This window comes from Rhinatrema bivittatum, chromosome 14, assembly GCF_901001135.1.
Source record: "Rhinatrema bivittatum chromosome 14, aRhiBiv1.1, whole genome shotgun sequence".
Taxonomy (NCBI): domain Eukaryota; kingdom Metazoa; phylum Chordata; class Amphibia; order Gymnophiona; family Rhinatrematidae; genus Rhinatrema; species Rhinatrema bivittatum.
In genome coordinates this window covers 73,640,315-73,656,243 of record NC_042628.1, presented here as the reverse complement: position 1 = coordinate 73,656,243, position 15,929 = coordinate 73,640,315, and the positions used below count along the sequence as shown (strand labels likewise).

The 15,929-nt window shown below is 46.3% G+C and overlaps 1 protein-coding gene across 2 annotated transcripts in view; it reads right to left on the bottom strand.

The window, feature by feature from the left end:
* LOC115075979 (transmembrane protein 91-like) overlaps positions 1–15,929 on the bottom strand; it is a 67,188-nt gene that overhangs the window by 40,272 nt on the left and 10,987 nt on the right. For both annotated transcript variants that reach the window (XR_003852662.1, XM_029576991.1), the window contains exon 2: positions 8,945–9,192. Coding sequence is in view for 1 of the 2 variants with exons in the window: in XM_029576991.1 (XP_029432851.1) it covers positions 8,945–9,192 (248 nt within the window). In the remaining variant the exon portion in view is untranslated. The remainder of the gene's footprint in view (positions 1–8,944; positions 9,193–15,929) is intronic.

Sequence of the window (15,929 nt, the reverse complement as noted above, 5' to 3'; positions counted from 1 at the left end):
ACCCCCGTCTAAAAACCACCAAAGAACATTCCTTCTCCACAGCAGGCCCTGTCCTAAGACTGGAACCTTGCCTTCATACCTTTCGAAGAAAACTGAAGACGTGGCTTTTCCTCCAAGCCTTCCCCTAGTCAAAATGCCACTTCGGACTCAGCCCAAGGAGTGAGATAATTACTAATCTCATAACCCGTCTTATATTATTATTTATATGTTGCCAATTCCGTTCTACCTTTCTTCATGGCTCCTTTAGCCCCCAAGTTCAATGCCCTTGTTTTATGTAACTTTGCTTGTTTCAGCCTTCTTGTTTGGTTACTCTTGTTAATCCCCTAAGTTCCATGTAAACCGGCCTGATGCGAATTCCATTCGTGAAGTCCGGTATAGAAATATATATTAAATAAATAAAATAAATATATGCGCATGCTATAAAATAGCCACGTCCCTAGGCAGGGGCCAATAAACACGTGCACATGTGCGCCCACTCGCCAGTTTGAAAGTTACCGTCCCTATCTATTGATAGAAAGTGCCCTGAAATTGAAAATAATTCTTTGTGAGGGCTATTTCGGCCAATGTACATTTAAATTCACTGGGGATTCTTAGATTGTCTTGACTCCTATGAAGTGTTTTTATAATAATCTCTATAGCTTCTTCCTGTGAGATGTTAGTATATAACGATTCAATGTCTAAAGTGACCAAAATTAAATCAGAACCATCACATTGAATCTCATTCAAAATTCTTAAAGGTGAATTTTAAAAGCATTAATTAGGGGAGGTGCAAATACGTCAGGCTTGGGCGTGCCGAGTGGATTTTAAAAGCTGCCAAGATACGCGCATATCTCCCGGTGCGCACACATCTTGGAAGTTTTCATAAAGGGGCGGGGCATGGACATAGTCTGGGCAGGGAATGGGCATTTTGGGGGGCTGAACCTGAGATGTGCACAAAAATATTTACATCCGGCCGTAGTATTAAGCTGATCCTGCTGCTGTTGGAGCTGGTGTGCTAAGCTGGCGATAGCTGAGGCCCGAGGTTAGTCCACCGAGCTCATGGCCTCAACAGACTATGAACAGTGTATGAGCTCTTTGTGCTGCCTCGTAGTTGATGCAGCCTCGAGGGTGAACTCCTGATTCCTACGCCAGCAGTTGGCGAATGAGCCCTGTAGCGGGACAGTCTGGAGCTTCACCTTTACCAGCCACCTCTTCTGCAATTTGAGCCCTGGGGGTCTGGCAGCCGGCAGGACTTAGGCAGGTCCCCAGGGCAGTGAAGATAACTCGTCCAAAGGTATACCAGGGGCATCAGCAGGCAGCAGATTAATGGAGTCAGAGACAGGCCAAGATCAGGGCAGGCAGCTAGCAAGAGTGGTCAGGTCTAGGCGGCAGGCAATCATGGTCAGGTCCAAGTGGGTCAAGACACACTGAAGTCACTGGACAAGACGGATAGGGCAAGGCAAGGCTGGACAAGGAAGGCTGGAGAAAGCAAGGCTGGACGAGAATCAGGAATTCAGGAACCAGGAACGCTAGGTAACACGTGTTGCAAGGCAGGAGACCCATTGCTGAGGCAAGTTAATGCTGTGAGTCCCTTTCTTAAATAGGCCGGTCAGCCTGAGGTCATTGGAGGGCACCGCTCAGCATTTTCCATTGTGGGGCCCATATAATGTGTGCATATGCGTAAAGAGATCCCGGGACAGGAGCAGCATGGCGGCATGTGGGGCTATGCTTGGCAGGGTTGAGGAGACGGTGGCACCCCAGCTGTGGGAGCGGTTTGATGGTATCCAGAGCTGTTCTCCTTATAAAAGTGTGGAAGATTATCGCTTTATCTTCTTCATTTTCTTTTCTCTCTCTTTTGTAAGAGTGTCTCAGCCTCTTTCTCTGGATTTCTTTTTCTGTCTAATTAGTCCTATAGTGTTGGTGATAGCTGCTTTTCACTTAGCTGTCCCAAATTGCTGGCAATATTTCGTTGTACACTGAAGAATCTTCTCCGAGCTCAGGTTTCCTTGAGTGCACTGTCTGGAGTTATCCTCTCACTGGTCTCTCACTGCTGGCCTAACTAGCTTTAATTAACAGAAAACATGTAACCCTGAATTATTCTATTGCGTCCCCTCTTCCGAAGTCGTGCTAGAAATCTTTCTATCATGTGGTGTCTTTGCCAGCTAGGTGAACTGTTGGATATCAGGGATGGGTAATGTTTAAACTGCCGCGCAGGCGCACATGTGCGCACATTCGTCAGCCTGGCTCAGGGATGCAGCCATTTTATAACACATGCATGTATATGCGCGCATGTTATAAAATAGCCAGAACGTGTACACATGTGTGCATATGCCACTTCTACTGTGTATGTATGGGGGATTTTAAAAGACACGCATGCTGATTCCATTGCCAGTTTTCCCAGTTCGTTCCCAGTTCGGTGAGGTAAGGGATAGGCCTTCCAAACCCCACTAATTTAATACTCTTCCTTTCCCATTAGACCTGACTCTTAAAACCCCGCTGATCTGAGTAGATTTTTTTTTTTGTTTTATAAGTTACATGTCATCCCTAGCAGAAGTAAAGTTACATGGCAGGGGTTCCTAGGCGTGTAAGCATTTATGTGCAAATTTTAAATTTAAATTCAGAGCCACCCATGCCCCATCCAGACCACACCCTGGCGCACTTCTTTTTATGAACTTTTCATTTGTGTATGCAGTGGCAAGTACATACGTATCCGGGGGGGGGGGGGGGGGGGGGGGCTTTTAAATCTGTCCAGGGCATCCCGGCCCAGCATATTCGTGCATCCCCTAATTTCAGTGTGCATTGGACTTTTAAAATTCACCTTTTATTGAAGAAAACAAAAACTAAGCACTTTACCCTGTTCTGTCTAACTGAGGGACTACATAAGATTTCTTTCCCCTCAAAGAATATTTCCCTCACAGTCACAATTGTGAGGGGGGGGGGGGGTTTGTGCTTAACAGTTTGGGCTCCTGAACTTTCTAAGCTGACTGAAAACACCAGGCCAAGCCGTTGCCTAGGCAACCAGCAGGTCTCATGCTGCTCAAACCTGTGAAAGGGCTGGCGTAACAGCACTATCATATGTACAGTGCTTTGGCTCCTGCCGAGCCATGGAAAATGTTGTTCTCAACTATCAGTGTTTCAAAAATTATCATTTCTAATCCTCTTCGTTACACAACAAGTTTGGGAACGTTTGGTCAGGATCTAATACTGTGTTGAAGCTACCATAGGAACTATTTCCTGCCGTGATGTAAGCAAAAGCAGGGATCTCACTGTACAGCTAACACCCAGCGTCGGTGCAGAACTGGAAGAGAACTGCAGAAGGCTCTGAGAAAGGAGGTAATGCTGTGAGCCTCTCCTGTCACAGGGCCTGCCAAAAGCCTCTGAAAAGTTAAAACACCAAAAAGGGAGACTTGTAATAGCCCAAACAGAGTGAATGGGGGTTTCCTGTAGTAATTGTCAAAACGTTTCCTGAAAAAAAGGTAAGGGATAGAGAGACAAAGCCAGATAGCAGAAATCTATGCTAAAGACAAGGGCAAAACATTCAGAAAGTCAGAAAAGGAAGCTGTTGAGAGAGAGAAATTAACACAGAAGCAAACTTATAAGAGAATAAGAGAACTCTTGTTCTGAGAGAGAATTCAGATTCACCAAGGGAAAATTATTTTCAGTCCCATTTCCCCTGACAGAAGGAGTGTTTTAAGGGTTTCTTAAGAGCATTTTTTTTTTCACTTGAATATTATGGAAAAACCCATTCCCAGCGCAAAAACTATTAAAAGCGTGTACTCATAAACCCTTTGGAGAGGGGAGGTATTAACAAGGAATGTGCCTTGGGGCAGAGACTGAAAATAAGTGGCCCACTCGAATAATCCATGCTAAAGACCTTGATGGTGATTTTAAAATGAGGGCGCATGCGCCCATACACACACGTGTCAGCATGTGGCGAAGATAACACTGCCATTTTTAATAGTGTATGCACTCGCGCATGTATGTTGCAAAATGCACCAACCCTGCGTGAATACGCACCTAAGCTTTAGAGGTTACTCAAGCACAGCTATAGCATGCGTATGTGGCTGTGGATTTTAAAACCATATCTCCTCCAGACCCATTAGAGAAGCTTACAGAGATTCATTACATGTACCCAAAGCCAAAACTTCTCATCATATATAACATTTAGAGACTGGGCTTTCTCCACAGCAGGGCCTGCTCTATGGAGCTCCATCCCACCAGATCTGCGTCAAGAACCATAAGAACATAAGAACAGGCCATACTGGGTCAGACCAAGGGTCCATCAAGCCCAGCATCCTGTTTCCAACATGCCTCCTAACTTTCAGAAAAAGGCTCAAAACATGGTTGCTTAAACAAGCCTTTCCAGACACCAACTAAACCGCAAGTCAATGACATCCACAATCAGACATTCCTAGAACTTTGTAAATAATTGCTCTCTATGTTAATTTTCCTTTTGACTTTCCTCCTCCCAGTTTCGAATCTCCCCTGTTGTATTGTAACTGCAGAGTTTTTTCTTTTCACTAGCTACAATTTGTTAATATATTCTCTTGTTTATTTTTTCACCCCCCTGTTAAAATGTAAACCGGCATGATGAGATTTTATCTTGAATGCCGGTATAGAAAAGCACTAAATAAATAAATAAATAAAACATGCTCGCACAGGCACATACCCAGGTTTGTAAGTACCCAGTGAATACTAAGGTCTTTCAGACCCTTCTGGGTTTTCATCCTGCACACTGCCCACTTGGCCCAGACCCCCTCCCTCTTCTATAAACCCTAAACTCGATATCTACAGACTTGCCCCTCATTAGGAGCAGCAGTACAATTATGCGGCTATGGAGAGTACGCTTGCTGCGGTTTTTGGTTTTAAAATACAAGAGGCATGCGAATAAGTTTTGACCCCGCCCCAGAATGCCCATGCCCCGCCCCCTTATTGCTCATACACGCCAGGTACATACCTGCTTCAATTTGCAGCTTTTTAAAATCTCGTACGCGACTCACATAAATACATATGTGGGCATTTTTTGGGCAAGCAATGCTTTTAAAATCGACCTGCATGAACGCTAAAGCTGTTACCTAGAGGCAGTGTGGTTTTTTTGTTTTTACAAGTGAGCAGATATAAAGCAAGGGGACATAAAAAGAAAAGAAATAAAACATCCTCTGAGAAACACTGTTTACTCCCTAGTTGAGGAGAGTGCAAGTGGGCCAATTTACAAGGGGGTAATGGCTCTTACATAGAAACAGAAATGACAGCAGAAAATGATCAAACGATCCATCCAGTCTGCCTAGCAAGCTTATCTAGTATCTGCCGCATCAGCAAGTTACCCCCATGCTTATTTGTTCCACAAACCATATAAGTCGGGGGCCCTTGTCGGTTGCTGACGGAATCTAATTCCCCCTTTTCCACTGTTTTGAAACAGAAAGCAATGATGGAGTTGCATCAACAGTATCAAGGCTTCTATGTGTGGCAGGTCCCTGACCCCAGGAGCTTCATAGAATAACCGGCTGGTACCCAGTAAAACAGAAGCAAGGAAGGACAGTTTCCCAGGGAAAGAATCCAGAGAGAGAGAGAGAGTGAGTGCAGTCTGAAGACAGAGAAGCTTGCTGGTTTACAGAGAACTGGAGAGCTAAGGAAAAAAGAAAACCAGGCAAACAGAGCTGGAGAGGAAGAATCAGAGAAGGAACAGCATTTGCATAGCCCTGTCAGCAGTTTCAGGCTACTGGGAGGATTCCCCCGCCCCCATCCTCCTCCTTCTAGCACCCAGTTGCCAAGGTCTCTGGATGCAGGAGCTGTGTGTCTGAGTCATCCTGCAAAGGACAGAGCCAGATAAGTGCCCATAAAATATTAACTTTCTCAGGAGCAGTACTACCCATAGTGGGTCTCTCTGTCTGTGAGCCTGCATTGTAATACCCACAAAGCCACAGTAACTGTTAGCCTGGCTCATCAGCTAGGTTTCCAGAGAGACACTGCTGATTGTCCCGGACTGAGAATAACCAATTCAGGTGGACAAGGACCCACTACAGGGCTGGTGGGCTCCCAGCCTATCTAAGCAAGCTGAGAATTTAGGGAACTGAAGTTTATTCCATGAGGGAATTCAACCTATACCAAAATACAGCAGCACATCTTGCACCAAACTACACAGGCCCAAACTTTCATATCTAAATCTCTCTCTCTCTATATATGTATGTATATTCTTTTCTGGTGTGCACACTTACTGCACTGAAAACGGTGACCGGGAACAATATAATACCGTTGTGGGCAAGTATGTAAAGTTGCTCTAAGGGTTTTGGGGTATAAATCAAAATCTGTCACAAGGTATAGCCCAAGCAGGCATTTCCTTTATTGTTCTTAAAGATCTATATTGTATATTGCCATTGCTAACCTAGCATCTCCCAAGTATCCCCCATTACTGGTTAAATTATACCTAACATTTTGCTCCTCTGTTAGAATAAGTTTTACCTCTATTCCTGCCTTACCAGTACTGTATCTGTTGGGTTATTCCAAGTTGATAGTAAAAGCATGAAGTGTTTACAGTGGAGTGGCGCTTTTCTTTGCTGTACCCCATTCCCAGGTCTGGGGTGCAGATCACAGGGACCCAGAGAAAAGAGTACTGGAGCACTAGGATTATCTACCCCAGAGTTGCTATGGTAGCCCACAACCCCCCACTCTGTCCCGTTATACCGTGGGGGTTTCTCTTCTAGTGCAGCTCTCTCCTTTGACACTAAGTAAACATACATTGAGAGGGGTATTATATTTGTTAAAGGTTGTAACTGCCACACCGGCAAGTTACCCCCATGTACTCTTTGCTTTATTTCCATCCACAGTGTTTATCCCATGCCCCTTTGAATTCTTTCACTGTTTTCGTCTTCACCACCTCCTCCAGAAGGGCATTTCAGGCATTCACCACCCTCTCCGTGAAGAAATACTTCCTGACGTTGGTTCTGAGTTGACCTCCCTGGAATTTCATTTCATGACCCCTAGTTATATTGCTTTCTTTCCAACAGAAAGGTTTGACGGTCGTGCATCATTAAAACCTTTCAGGTATCCTAAGGTCTGCATCATATTTTCCCTGCACCTGCTCTCTTCCAGGGTTTACAAATTCAGATCCTTCAGCCTTTCCACATAAGTCTTCCCATGCTGACCTCTTTGGCCTGCCTCCATCCTGCCTCTATCCTTTTTGAGATTCGGGCACTAGTACTGAATGCAGTACTCCAGGTGAGGCCTCACCAAGGACCTGTACAAGGGGATTATCACCTCCTTTTTCTTACTGGTCATTCCTCTCCTATACAGTCCAGCATTCTTCTAGCTTTAGCTAGCGCCTGTCATATTGTTCCACCACCTTCAGATCACCAGACACTATCACAGTCTTTGCACATTAGTCTTTCACCACTCATTACATGCAGCATTTTTGGATTAAAGAGCTCGAGCCCGAAGCGACTAATTCAGCTCAGAACAGAGGAAGGGAATTTAACAGCAGTCGCCCTTATACATTACCTGTCGCTAAAGAGTTTCTGAGCGACTGAGACAGCATATGGTGTGTGTGTGTGTGAAACATTTATACCTACATACAAGTCTGCCTGGTGTTATTAGTTGGGGCTAATCAATTTCCTTTTGCTTTTCCAAATCTAGTTAGCAATAAGTACAATAAGATGACCAGCCCGCTACACTCAGGGATACACTCTAGCTTGCTTGCAGAAGATTTATGAGATAGAGCAGTCAGATTTCTCTCCTGTTATTGTGTGAAACTCCTAGTGTAGCAGGTCTGCAGTGCCAGTAGCCTGAGATAAGAAAAGAACATAAGAAAATGCCATACTGGGTCAGACCAAGGGTCCATCAAGCCTTGAAAACCCAGAAGCCTGAGGATCCAGTTGTTACCCCTTTTTTGGAGGATTGTTTCTCCTAATGGCACATAACTTATTTATTTCTTCAGGGGCTGTTCTGGCTAACAGGTTGCCAGTGTGTGTGTAGTCATGTGGTGCTTCCAATGATGTGAGAGGCTATAATAACTCAGACAGGACCAGGTCTGGGTGTTAAAATACAGTTTACTGATTACTAAAAGTACATTATCCAGAAGTGTGACTTTACACCTGACTGATGGTATAGGTATTATACTGGGTAGGTAGGTAGGGGTCCTGTTACGAGACCTCTGAGTATGTACGAAGTCTCCCAGCAGCTGTGGATGAATCCTAGTGGAGGTATCCACAGCTTTACTGCAAAACTCCTACCTTTAGACATCTTCTTCTCAGACACCCAGCCCCCTCCTGTTCCTTTGATCACAAAGATCTGCATGGGATCTCCTGCTCTTAACTTAATGATTCTTTCATCTTTTTTTTCTCTGATCTTTCTGGGGAAAAGTCAGTGGGATCAGGCAAGTTCTCTGCTCTGAAATCCCAGTGGGGAAGGGGGAATCCAAAAACGTCCCCCTCTTCTCGAGACCCAAAAATACTTTAAATGTTAAACTGGCTACGTCTGCCTTCACTGTCTCGTGCAGACGGAGCCAACACTGGTGCTTGCTCACCTAATGTTTAGAGTAGGCTCACAGCTCTTTGGGTCCCTGGGGAGAGCCCTTTTGCCTCTAAAGTGTATCGGGCTTAAAAATCTCTCTCTCTGTAAATTATAAGCAGGACCCTTAGGCAGGGAGTGCACTGGGAGTATTACTTCTAGAATAAACTCATTTGGGTGAAGCTGGGAGGCTGTAATACGATGGGATAAAAAAATGCTCTCAGGACAAACACTGTGTTGAATTTTGAAAAGTGAAGAACAGTATCAGCAGGGCATACGCAAGTGGTTGTGGGGGAGAGTAGCTTGTCTGTGCCTGGGACCTGACGCAACAGGAGGGGGATGCCTGGCCAGCAGCCCTAGGGAAAGGTTCCCAGACCCAGGTGCTGGCTCATCTACGCACACCCACTTGTTTACTTAACCGTATAAGAGATCGGGGGCCCTCCAGCAAGCAACGGAGCCTCACCTGTGCACTGACGAGTGGCGCAGGATCTTTCCCGTTGAAGCTGTGTGCTCCTGTTTTTCGGTCGCACTGGGGTTCCCCGACCCGATGAGTGGCAGGATGCTGATTTGCTGCTTGCTCCTGTTTTTCGGTGGCACTGGGGTTCCCCGACCTGATGCTGTTTTTCGGTTGCACTGGGGGTTCCCTGAACTGATGAGTGGCATGATGCTGATTTGGGATGTATTATAGTCACGGGAAATGAAGTTTGCGTGCTGTAAATAAAGCATTATTTTCATTACTGTATATCTCGTATCTCGTATCATAGTGCGCGTGTGTGAGTGCGTGTGTTGGGCGCCCTGTGTGTGGTCTGTATATCTCTCATTCGGGCATCTTGTAACATTGGCCCCGCCAGAGTGTGGAAAAAATACATCTTTACTTCTTGGCTACTTCCTCAAACTGAACCCCCCCCCAGCAAATTAAAATGGCTGGGCTACATAGTCTTCAGGCATCCAATCCAGATTCTCCAGGTGGGAGGGACTGAGGGGTGTGGATGACTCCTTACAAAGTGTGGTCTAAGACGGGGACAGTGACATCTAGTGGCCAGACCGGGTGGGTTTGCCACACAGAGACAAGACTCCAGCCATTCAAGCCCTGCTCCCAAGCAGCAGCCCTCCCTAACTGCGATAGAGTTTTGAACCGGCGCCCTTAATGAACGTTGAACTCCAGCTGCCGGAAATTAAAACAGCTAAGTGTACACAAGACTTATGTAAATAGAGTCAAAAGGACAGAAAAAGACACAGCATCAGCAAAGAGAGAAATAATTAAAGGGCAGAGAGAAAGTACAAACAGGAGGCAAGCAGAGGCGATCACAAAGACCCATTACACTTTCCTGGACAATTACCAAAGAGAGGAGCAAGAACACCTGTAAGACAAACGTTTCCAGAAAGAAACATTCTTGTTGAGATATAAGGACTCATAACATTTAAGAGAAAATACAGTTTGCAAACAAAACTTCAAATACTTATCTGACAAAGTGCTTCTTGTTGATAAGCAGAACCAGTTCTGGGGTACAATTACCTGTACATGTAAAAGAAATTGTGATTATTTACTTTTGGGCAGAATTGCTCGTTTAATACGTATATTTGCTGCCAGTTTACATTCATAAAATTTGAAAAAAATCTTTGAAATAATTGATTTTTTGGATATTCTTTAAAACGGTTAATTGTAAAATCTGTTATTAATATATTCATGCTGTTTAATTTTGTATAAACTGTTTTATGTAAAGCCTGTTGCTAAAATTAATGTTGTCTGTAAACCGAGGTGATGTATCTTTATACATACCGCGGTATATAAGAATCTTGAAATAAATAAATAAATAAATAAATTTATTTTAAACCCGTGCTTTCTGGACTGCTTGAGTAGGTTCCAGATCCCTTTTGTCCTAATTAGGTAACCTGAAAGAGAAGGAGGGTAGACTTCTAGCCAGCCCTTTTTGTGCAAAACATTTCATGAACCCTACTCAGAACATCCTGAAACTTTTAAATTGCTGTACTTAGCCACCAAAAGCAGGAGGTGGGTAGAGAGGTATAGAAAGGACTCATTTCAGAAGAAGGCAAGAAGTCCATGTTAGTGATATGCATGAATATTTTAAAATTAAATGTATGCATGTAGTTTTCTATCCGCTTCTAACTGTCCCTGGAGTGCCTTTTTTTAACATGGCTAAAAATGCTCTTTTTGTGACAGTGCTAGCAGATTTTCAGGCAGGCTGAAAAAAAAAATTCAGCCAGTCTTCTAGTGCAGCTCCTTTGGCAAAGCCTATGAGTAGTTTTTAGCCATGGGGTTTCCCTAAATAATCAAAATTATGCAGGTCGTCATGCTTTATGTTGCGCCGGAGGTGGACCCTTGAACCGAGGTGGGATTGATGCAACCCGTAGGAGGGATCCTACAGGTAGCAGCAGGTGGAGTGGGCTGATGGACGGAGGCCGGCTGGCGCTTCACCAATACCAGCCCTCATTCCCCACGGGTTGAGCCTTTGGGTACCGGGGCCAGCTGGGCTTAGGTGGGCCTCCCTATGTCGTGATTGATAGAAAGGTGGAGAGGTCAGCCAAGAGGCAGCAACAGGAAAGCTGGAAAGTCTGTACTGGACGAGGTGGAGTCCCGGAGACCCGGGCGCGAATAGAACCAAAGACAGATAGGGGGCGCCCAAGCAAGAACAGGCCAAAGCCTGAATAGGCCATGTTGCGTCCATCGGTGCTAGATGGCTTCGCCCCGTTTGCCTCATCTTGTTCACGGCTCCTCCCGCTCCCTTAGGAAAGATGACTACCGCTGCGTCTTCAAACCGACCACTCCGGCGTCCCCGGAACAGCTATGGTGCTGCCTCCCGCCATGCTCCTCCCAAAGGTCTTACTAGGATGCACACACGCATGCCACCCACGTCTTTATTGCAGCAATGGCGCGACCTTCGGGGGGGCGTTCCCCTCCGATGATGTCACGCCATCCATATATTTAAGCCTGCACTTTTGCTATCTCAAATCGAGTTAGCAACTCGACCGGTTAAGGCAATTGGTTAAGGCCAGTCTGAGTTACTCTGCCACTTCCGTGCTGCCGCTGGAAGCTCTCTCTCTGCCCTTCGGGGTATTACTAACCTGGGTACCCGCTCTTCGGGGGCCCTCTGCTTTATTTCGGGTGCCTTACAGGAATCAGGTACTCGCTCCTCGAGGGCCTGCTCTTCCTGCCTCGGTGCTGACTACCAACTTCTTCAACCTGGTGGAATCGCATACCAACAGCTACCAGCTAGTGAGTAAGTCTATCTCCTTCACAGTATCTTCGTGCTGGGAAACCTACAACGGACGTCTCCTATACCAATGGGGTGAGAAGAGCTCCCTCTGCCGAGGGTCCTGAGACTGCTACTTCCAGACTGTCACCTCTGGTGGTACCTCTCAAGCTGTGTTTGTGCATCTGCGTTTAGCCTGGCGCTGTGGCGCCTCATGAGGCTCCTACCCGTGGGCATGCCACAGAGCCTAAGAATCCACCCAAACACTGCTAAGCCATAACCATCCAGGACGTAGACTGAAGAAGCGTTGTAGAGCAAACTGAAGTCAGGGCTGGTGGCAATCAAGGAGCGGTGGCAAGGCAAGGCTGAAGTCTGAGCGAGGAGACGATCAATAACGTGGTCGGGCAAAGTGAAGGTCAGGGCTTGGAGAGGATCAGAAGTGTAGTCAGTCAATCCGAAGAAGGCTAGGGATCAGGAACGCAGGAACAAAGGAGAACATGAACTGGAACTTGCAGGGATCAGGAATGCAGGAGAATCACCAGGAGGCAATGAAGTACACGACCAGCGTGGAGACCTGTTGCAAAGGTGACTTCCAGGAGCCGAGCCCGGCCTTAAGTACCGGAGCTTCAGCGATGTCATCATCCGGGGCCACGGCCAAGTTCCCGCCGCTGGCCCTAAATAAGTGACAGTGATGCGCGTGTGCCTAGGGAGGAGCGTGGCGCTGAATGGCGGCGTCTCTCTGCGGGCCACGCAGAGAGGCCCGTCGCGGAGCACAGAGGCCTGTAGCAGAAGCTGGAGCACTGGGGGTGGCCCGAGGACCTAGCCGGCGGCCCACCGCTGCCAGAAATGTGGAACTAGATGCTGGATTTTGCAATGAGAGGTGAGAGGGCCGGGCCGCGGGTCTACCGTGGCCGGCACACGCAACGCTTTAATTATTGCCTATAAAAAAAATCCACAGAACATTCATCTGCTTTTTGTGAAGAGAGTTTTTAAGAGAAACTTAGATGTGCACTTCTAATTTTCAGCTGCACTCCAAATAAATGACCTATCCCTTTCTCTCTGAGCCAGCACTGACCCGATGTCCCAGGTTGGTATTATCTGACACTGTTCCCTCTTAGCACATACTAATCCAATTCTCCAGGATGTTAGTAGGGGACACTCTTCCCTCTGAACTAGCACTGACCCAATTTCCCAGCACAGTGTTTGGTACTGAGTAGAGGAAAGAGTATTTCCTATCTACGGTAATTCTTCAGCACAGTGTTATGAGACATTCCTGCTTCTCAGCCAGTACTGACCCAATCTCCAACATGGTGTTTTGAGGCATTCTCTCCTCTGAGCCAGCACTAATTCTATGTCCCAGCAAAGAATTAGGGGATAGTCTTCCCTCTGAGCCAGTATGATCTAATGTCCCAGCACAGTATTGGCAGACACTCTTCCTTCTAAGCCAGCACTGATCCAGTGTCTCAGAAAGGTGTTTGGGAACACATTTCCCTGTGAGCCAGGACTGATCCAATGTCCAAACATGGTGTAAGGGGGACAATTTGCCTTTAAGACCTTAAGGGGTTTGCATATTCAACTTCAGCTCTCTTTTTTTTTATATGCCAATTCAGCCAAAATGATGCACACTAGGAAAGTACACACTAACTTCAGATGGTAAAAAAATCTATGGAGACTGCGTAAATATATTTTTACTCACATAGAAGGCATAAAAGCATTCAGAGTGAAGGAATAGCCTAGTGGTTAAAGCAACATGTTGAGAACCAGAAAAACAGGTTTCAGAACCCAATGAAACTTTCATTTTGTCATAAAAAGTAAGATCAAACTCACAGTGCTTCATTAAATTACGGTACTTCTGCCTTCAGATCCAAATGCCTGCATAAACACCACAGCTTTTACTGTCTTCCTAAATGTTCTTGTACAAATCTCTGACCTTAAGATGTCTGGAAGAGGATTCCAGAGACTGCAAATGTCCTTGCTCACATTTCCCAAAAATTGTTAATAAACATTGCTAGAAGTCCAGCAAATTGCTTCCAGCTGATCCTAGCAAACAAGAAGTGAAATTCTTACATAAAATAAGAGCGGGATCTTAAGGTGACCAAACAAGTGGATAAAGTCACAACAAAAGCCAGCAAGATGTTTGGCTGCATAGGGAGAGGAATAGTCAGCAGAAAAAGGGAGGTGATAATGCCCCTGTATAGATCCTTGGTGAGACCTCACTTGGAATACTGAGTACAATTCTGGAAACAGCACATAAAAAAAAGGATATAAACAGGATGGAGTCGGTTCAGAGGGTGGCTACTAAAATGATTAGTGGTCTTCATTCTAAAACATATGGGGACAGACTTAAAGAAGAAAGGTGAGATAGAGGATATACGATATAGACATTAAAATATCTCAAATTTTTCCATGCACAGGAGGCAGGCCTCTTTCAGTGGAAAAGAGGCTCTAGAATGAGGAATCATGGGATGAGGGTGAGACTTGAGAGTAATCTTAGGGAATATTTCTTTACAGAGAATGTAGTAGATGCATGGAACGGCCTCCCAGTGGAGATATCTGAATTCAAGAAAATATAGAAACAGAAATGACGACAGAAGAAGATCAAACGGCCCATCCAGTCTGCCCAGCAAGCTTTCACAGTTATTTTTCTCATACTTATCTGTTACTCTGATCGCTGAGATCAGGGCCCTTATTGGTAATGTTTTGGTTCTAATTTTCCTTCCACCCCTGCCATTCATGTAGAGAGCAGTGCTGGAGCTGCATAAAAGTGAAGTATCGAGCCTAATTGGTTAGGGGTAGTAACCGCTGCAATAAGCAAGCTACTTGTCGTGGTTATGTATGTTTGGTGGGTCCTTGGGTGCTGTGGGGATGACCACGCCCACAGGGAGGAGCCCCGTGAGGAACCACAGCACTGGGCTAGACTCGGAGTACACACACACAAACAAGTTCTTTTATTAGTCAGCTTTGTAGAAAGCCACCAGCGGTGGCAGTAGTGAGGCAGTTGGTAGTTGCATTTACAGGTGTAGCCTCGGGTACCTTGTTCGAGAACTCACTAAGAATGAGTGGTTTCAATAGTGAGATGTGGAATGCATTGTGGATCTTTAAATTTGATGGTAGCTTCAGACTATAAGTGAGATTGCCCAGTCGTTGGAGAATGGGAAATGGTCCAACGAATCGAGGAGCGAAGCAAGCCGAAGGAAGTTTGAGTCTTAGGTGCTTGGTGGAAAGCCAGACTTTATCACCAGGCTTGAAGTCTGGAGCCTTGCGGTGATCAGCATTATATCCTCTCTTAGCTCAAAGTCCTGCTTTAGTAAGCATCTCTTTTGTCTGAGTCCAAAGATGATGGTCATGGTTCTTCTGGTACTGGCAAGGGTTGGAGTAGACCCCATGGATGACCCGGCGGTGTCTTCTGTTTAGCGCAGTTTGTGCAAGAAGCGACATAGGCGAATGTGTCTTCATGGCCTGATGTCCTTGATGGCTAGAGGTCCCTATGTTCCTGATCTTCCTGATGTCTGTTCCTGCAACGTTCCAGCTCCCCGAGACCTCCAGGTGACCACCCTGAGAGTAAATCCATTCCGTCCGGTTCCTGTTTCCGGTCACTGGAGCCTCTGCCAGCTGGACTCCTTCCCTGCGCTTGTCCCACTCTCCGCATGGTCCGTGACTAGACTCTTTAGGCTGTGTAGGGCGCGCAGTGGGACAGAGTGGTCCGCGACCAACCCATTGGGTCCACCCATAAAGGTGGGCTGTGTAGGGCGCCCTGAGAGACAGTGCCAATGTCTACCTTCCCAGCCCTCGTCTGTGATGTCTTGGCATCAACCCTCTTCTGTGAAACCCTCGTCTCAGCCTTCAAGCTTCAGCCCTTGTCCGCCCTCGTCTCTTGTCCGGCCTGCCGCCTGTGCTGCTCCCTGCAGCAGGTCCAAAAGGGCTGGGAGTAGTCGGAGGACCACTCAGAGACCAACCTTGCGTGGTTGGCCTCATCCAGGCATGCAGGTCGGCAGGGGCCTGGTCAGCTTCGACCCTAGACGAGGTCTGTCTTACTGCAAGGGGCACACATCTCACCCCTAGCACTCCTAGCCAGCGGAGCGCAACAGATTGCGAAGGCCTCTGAGCTGTCCACGCTCAAGGCCGCCCCTTCTGTAACATAACCTCTTTAGTCTTTCCTCATAGAGGAGCTGTTCCATTCCCTTTATCATTTTGGTCGCTCTTCTCTGTACCTTCTCCATCGCAATTATATCTTTT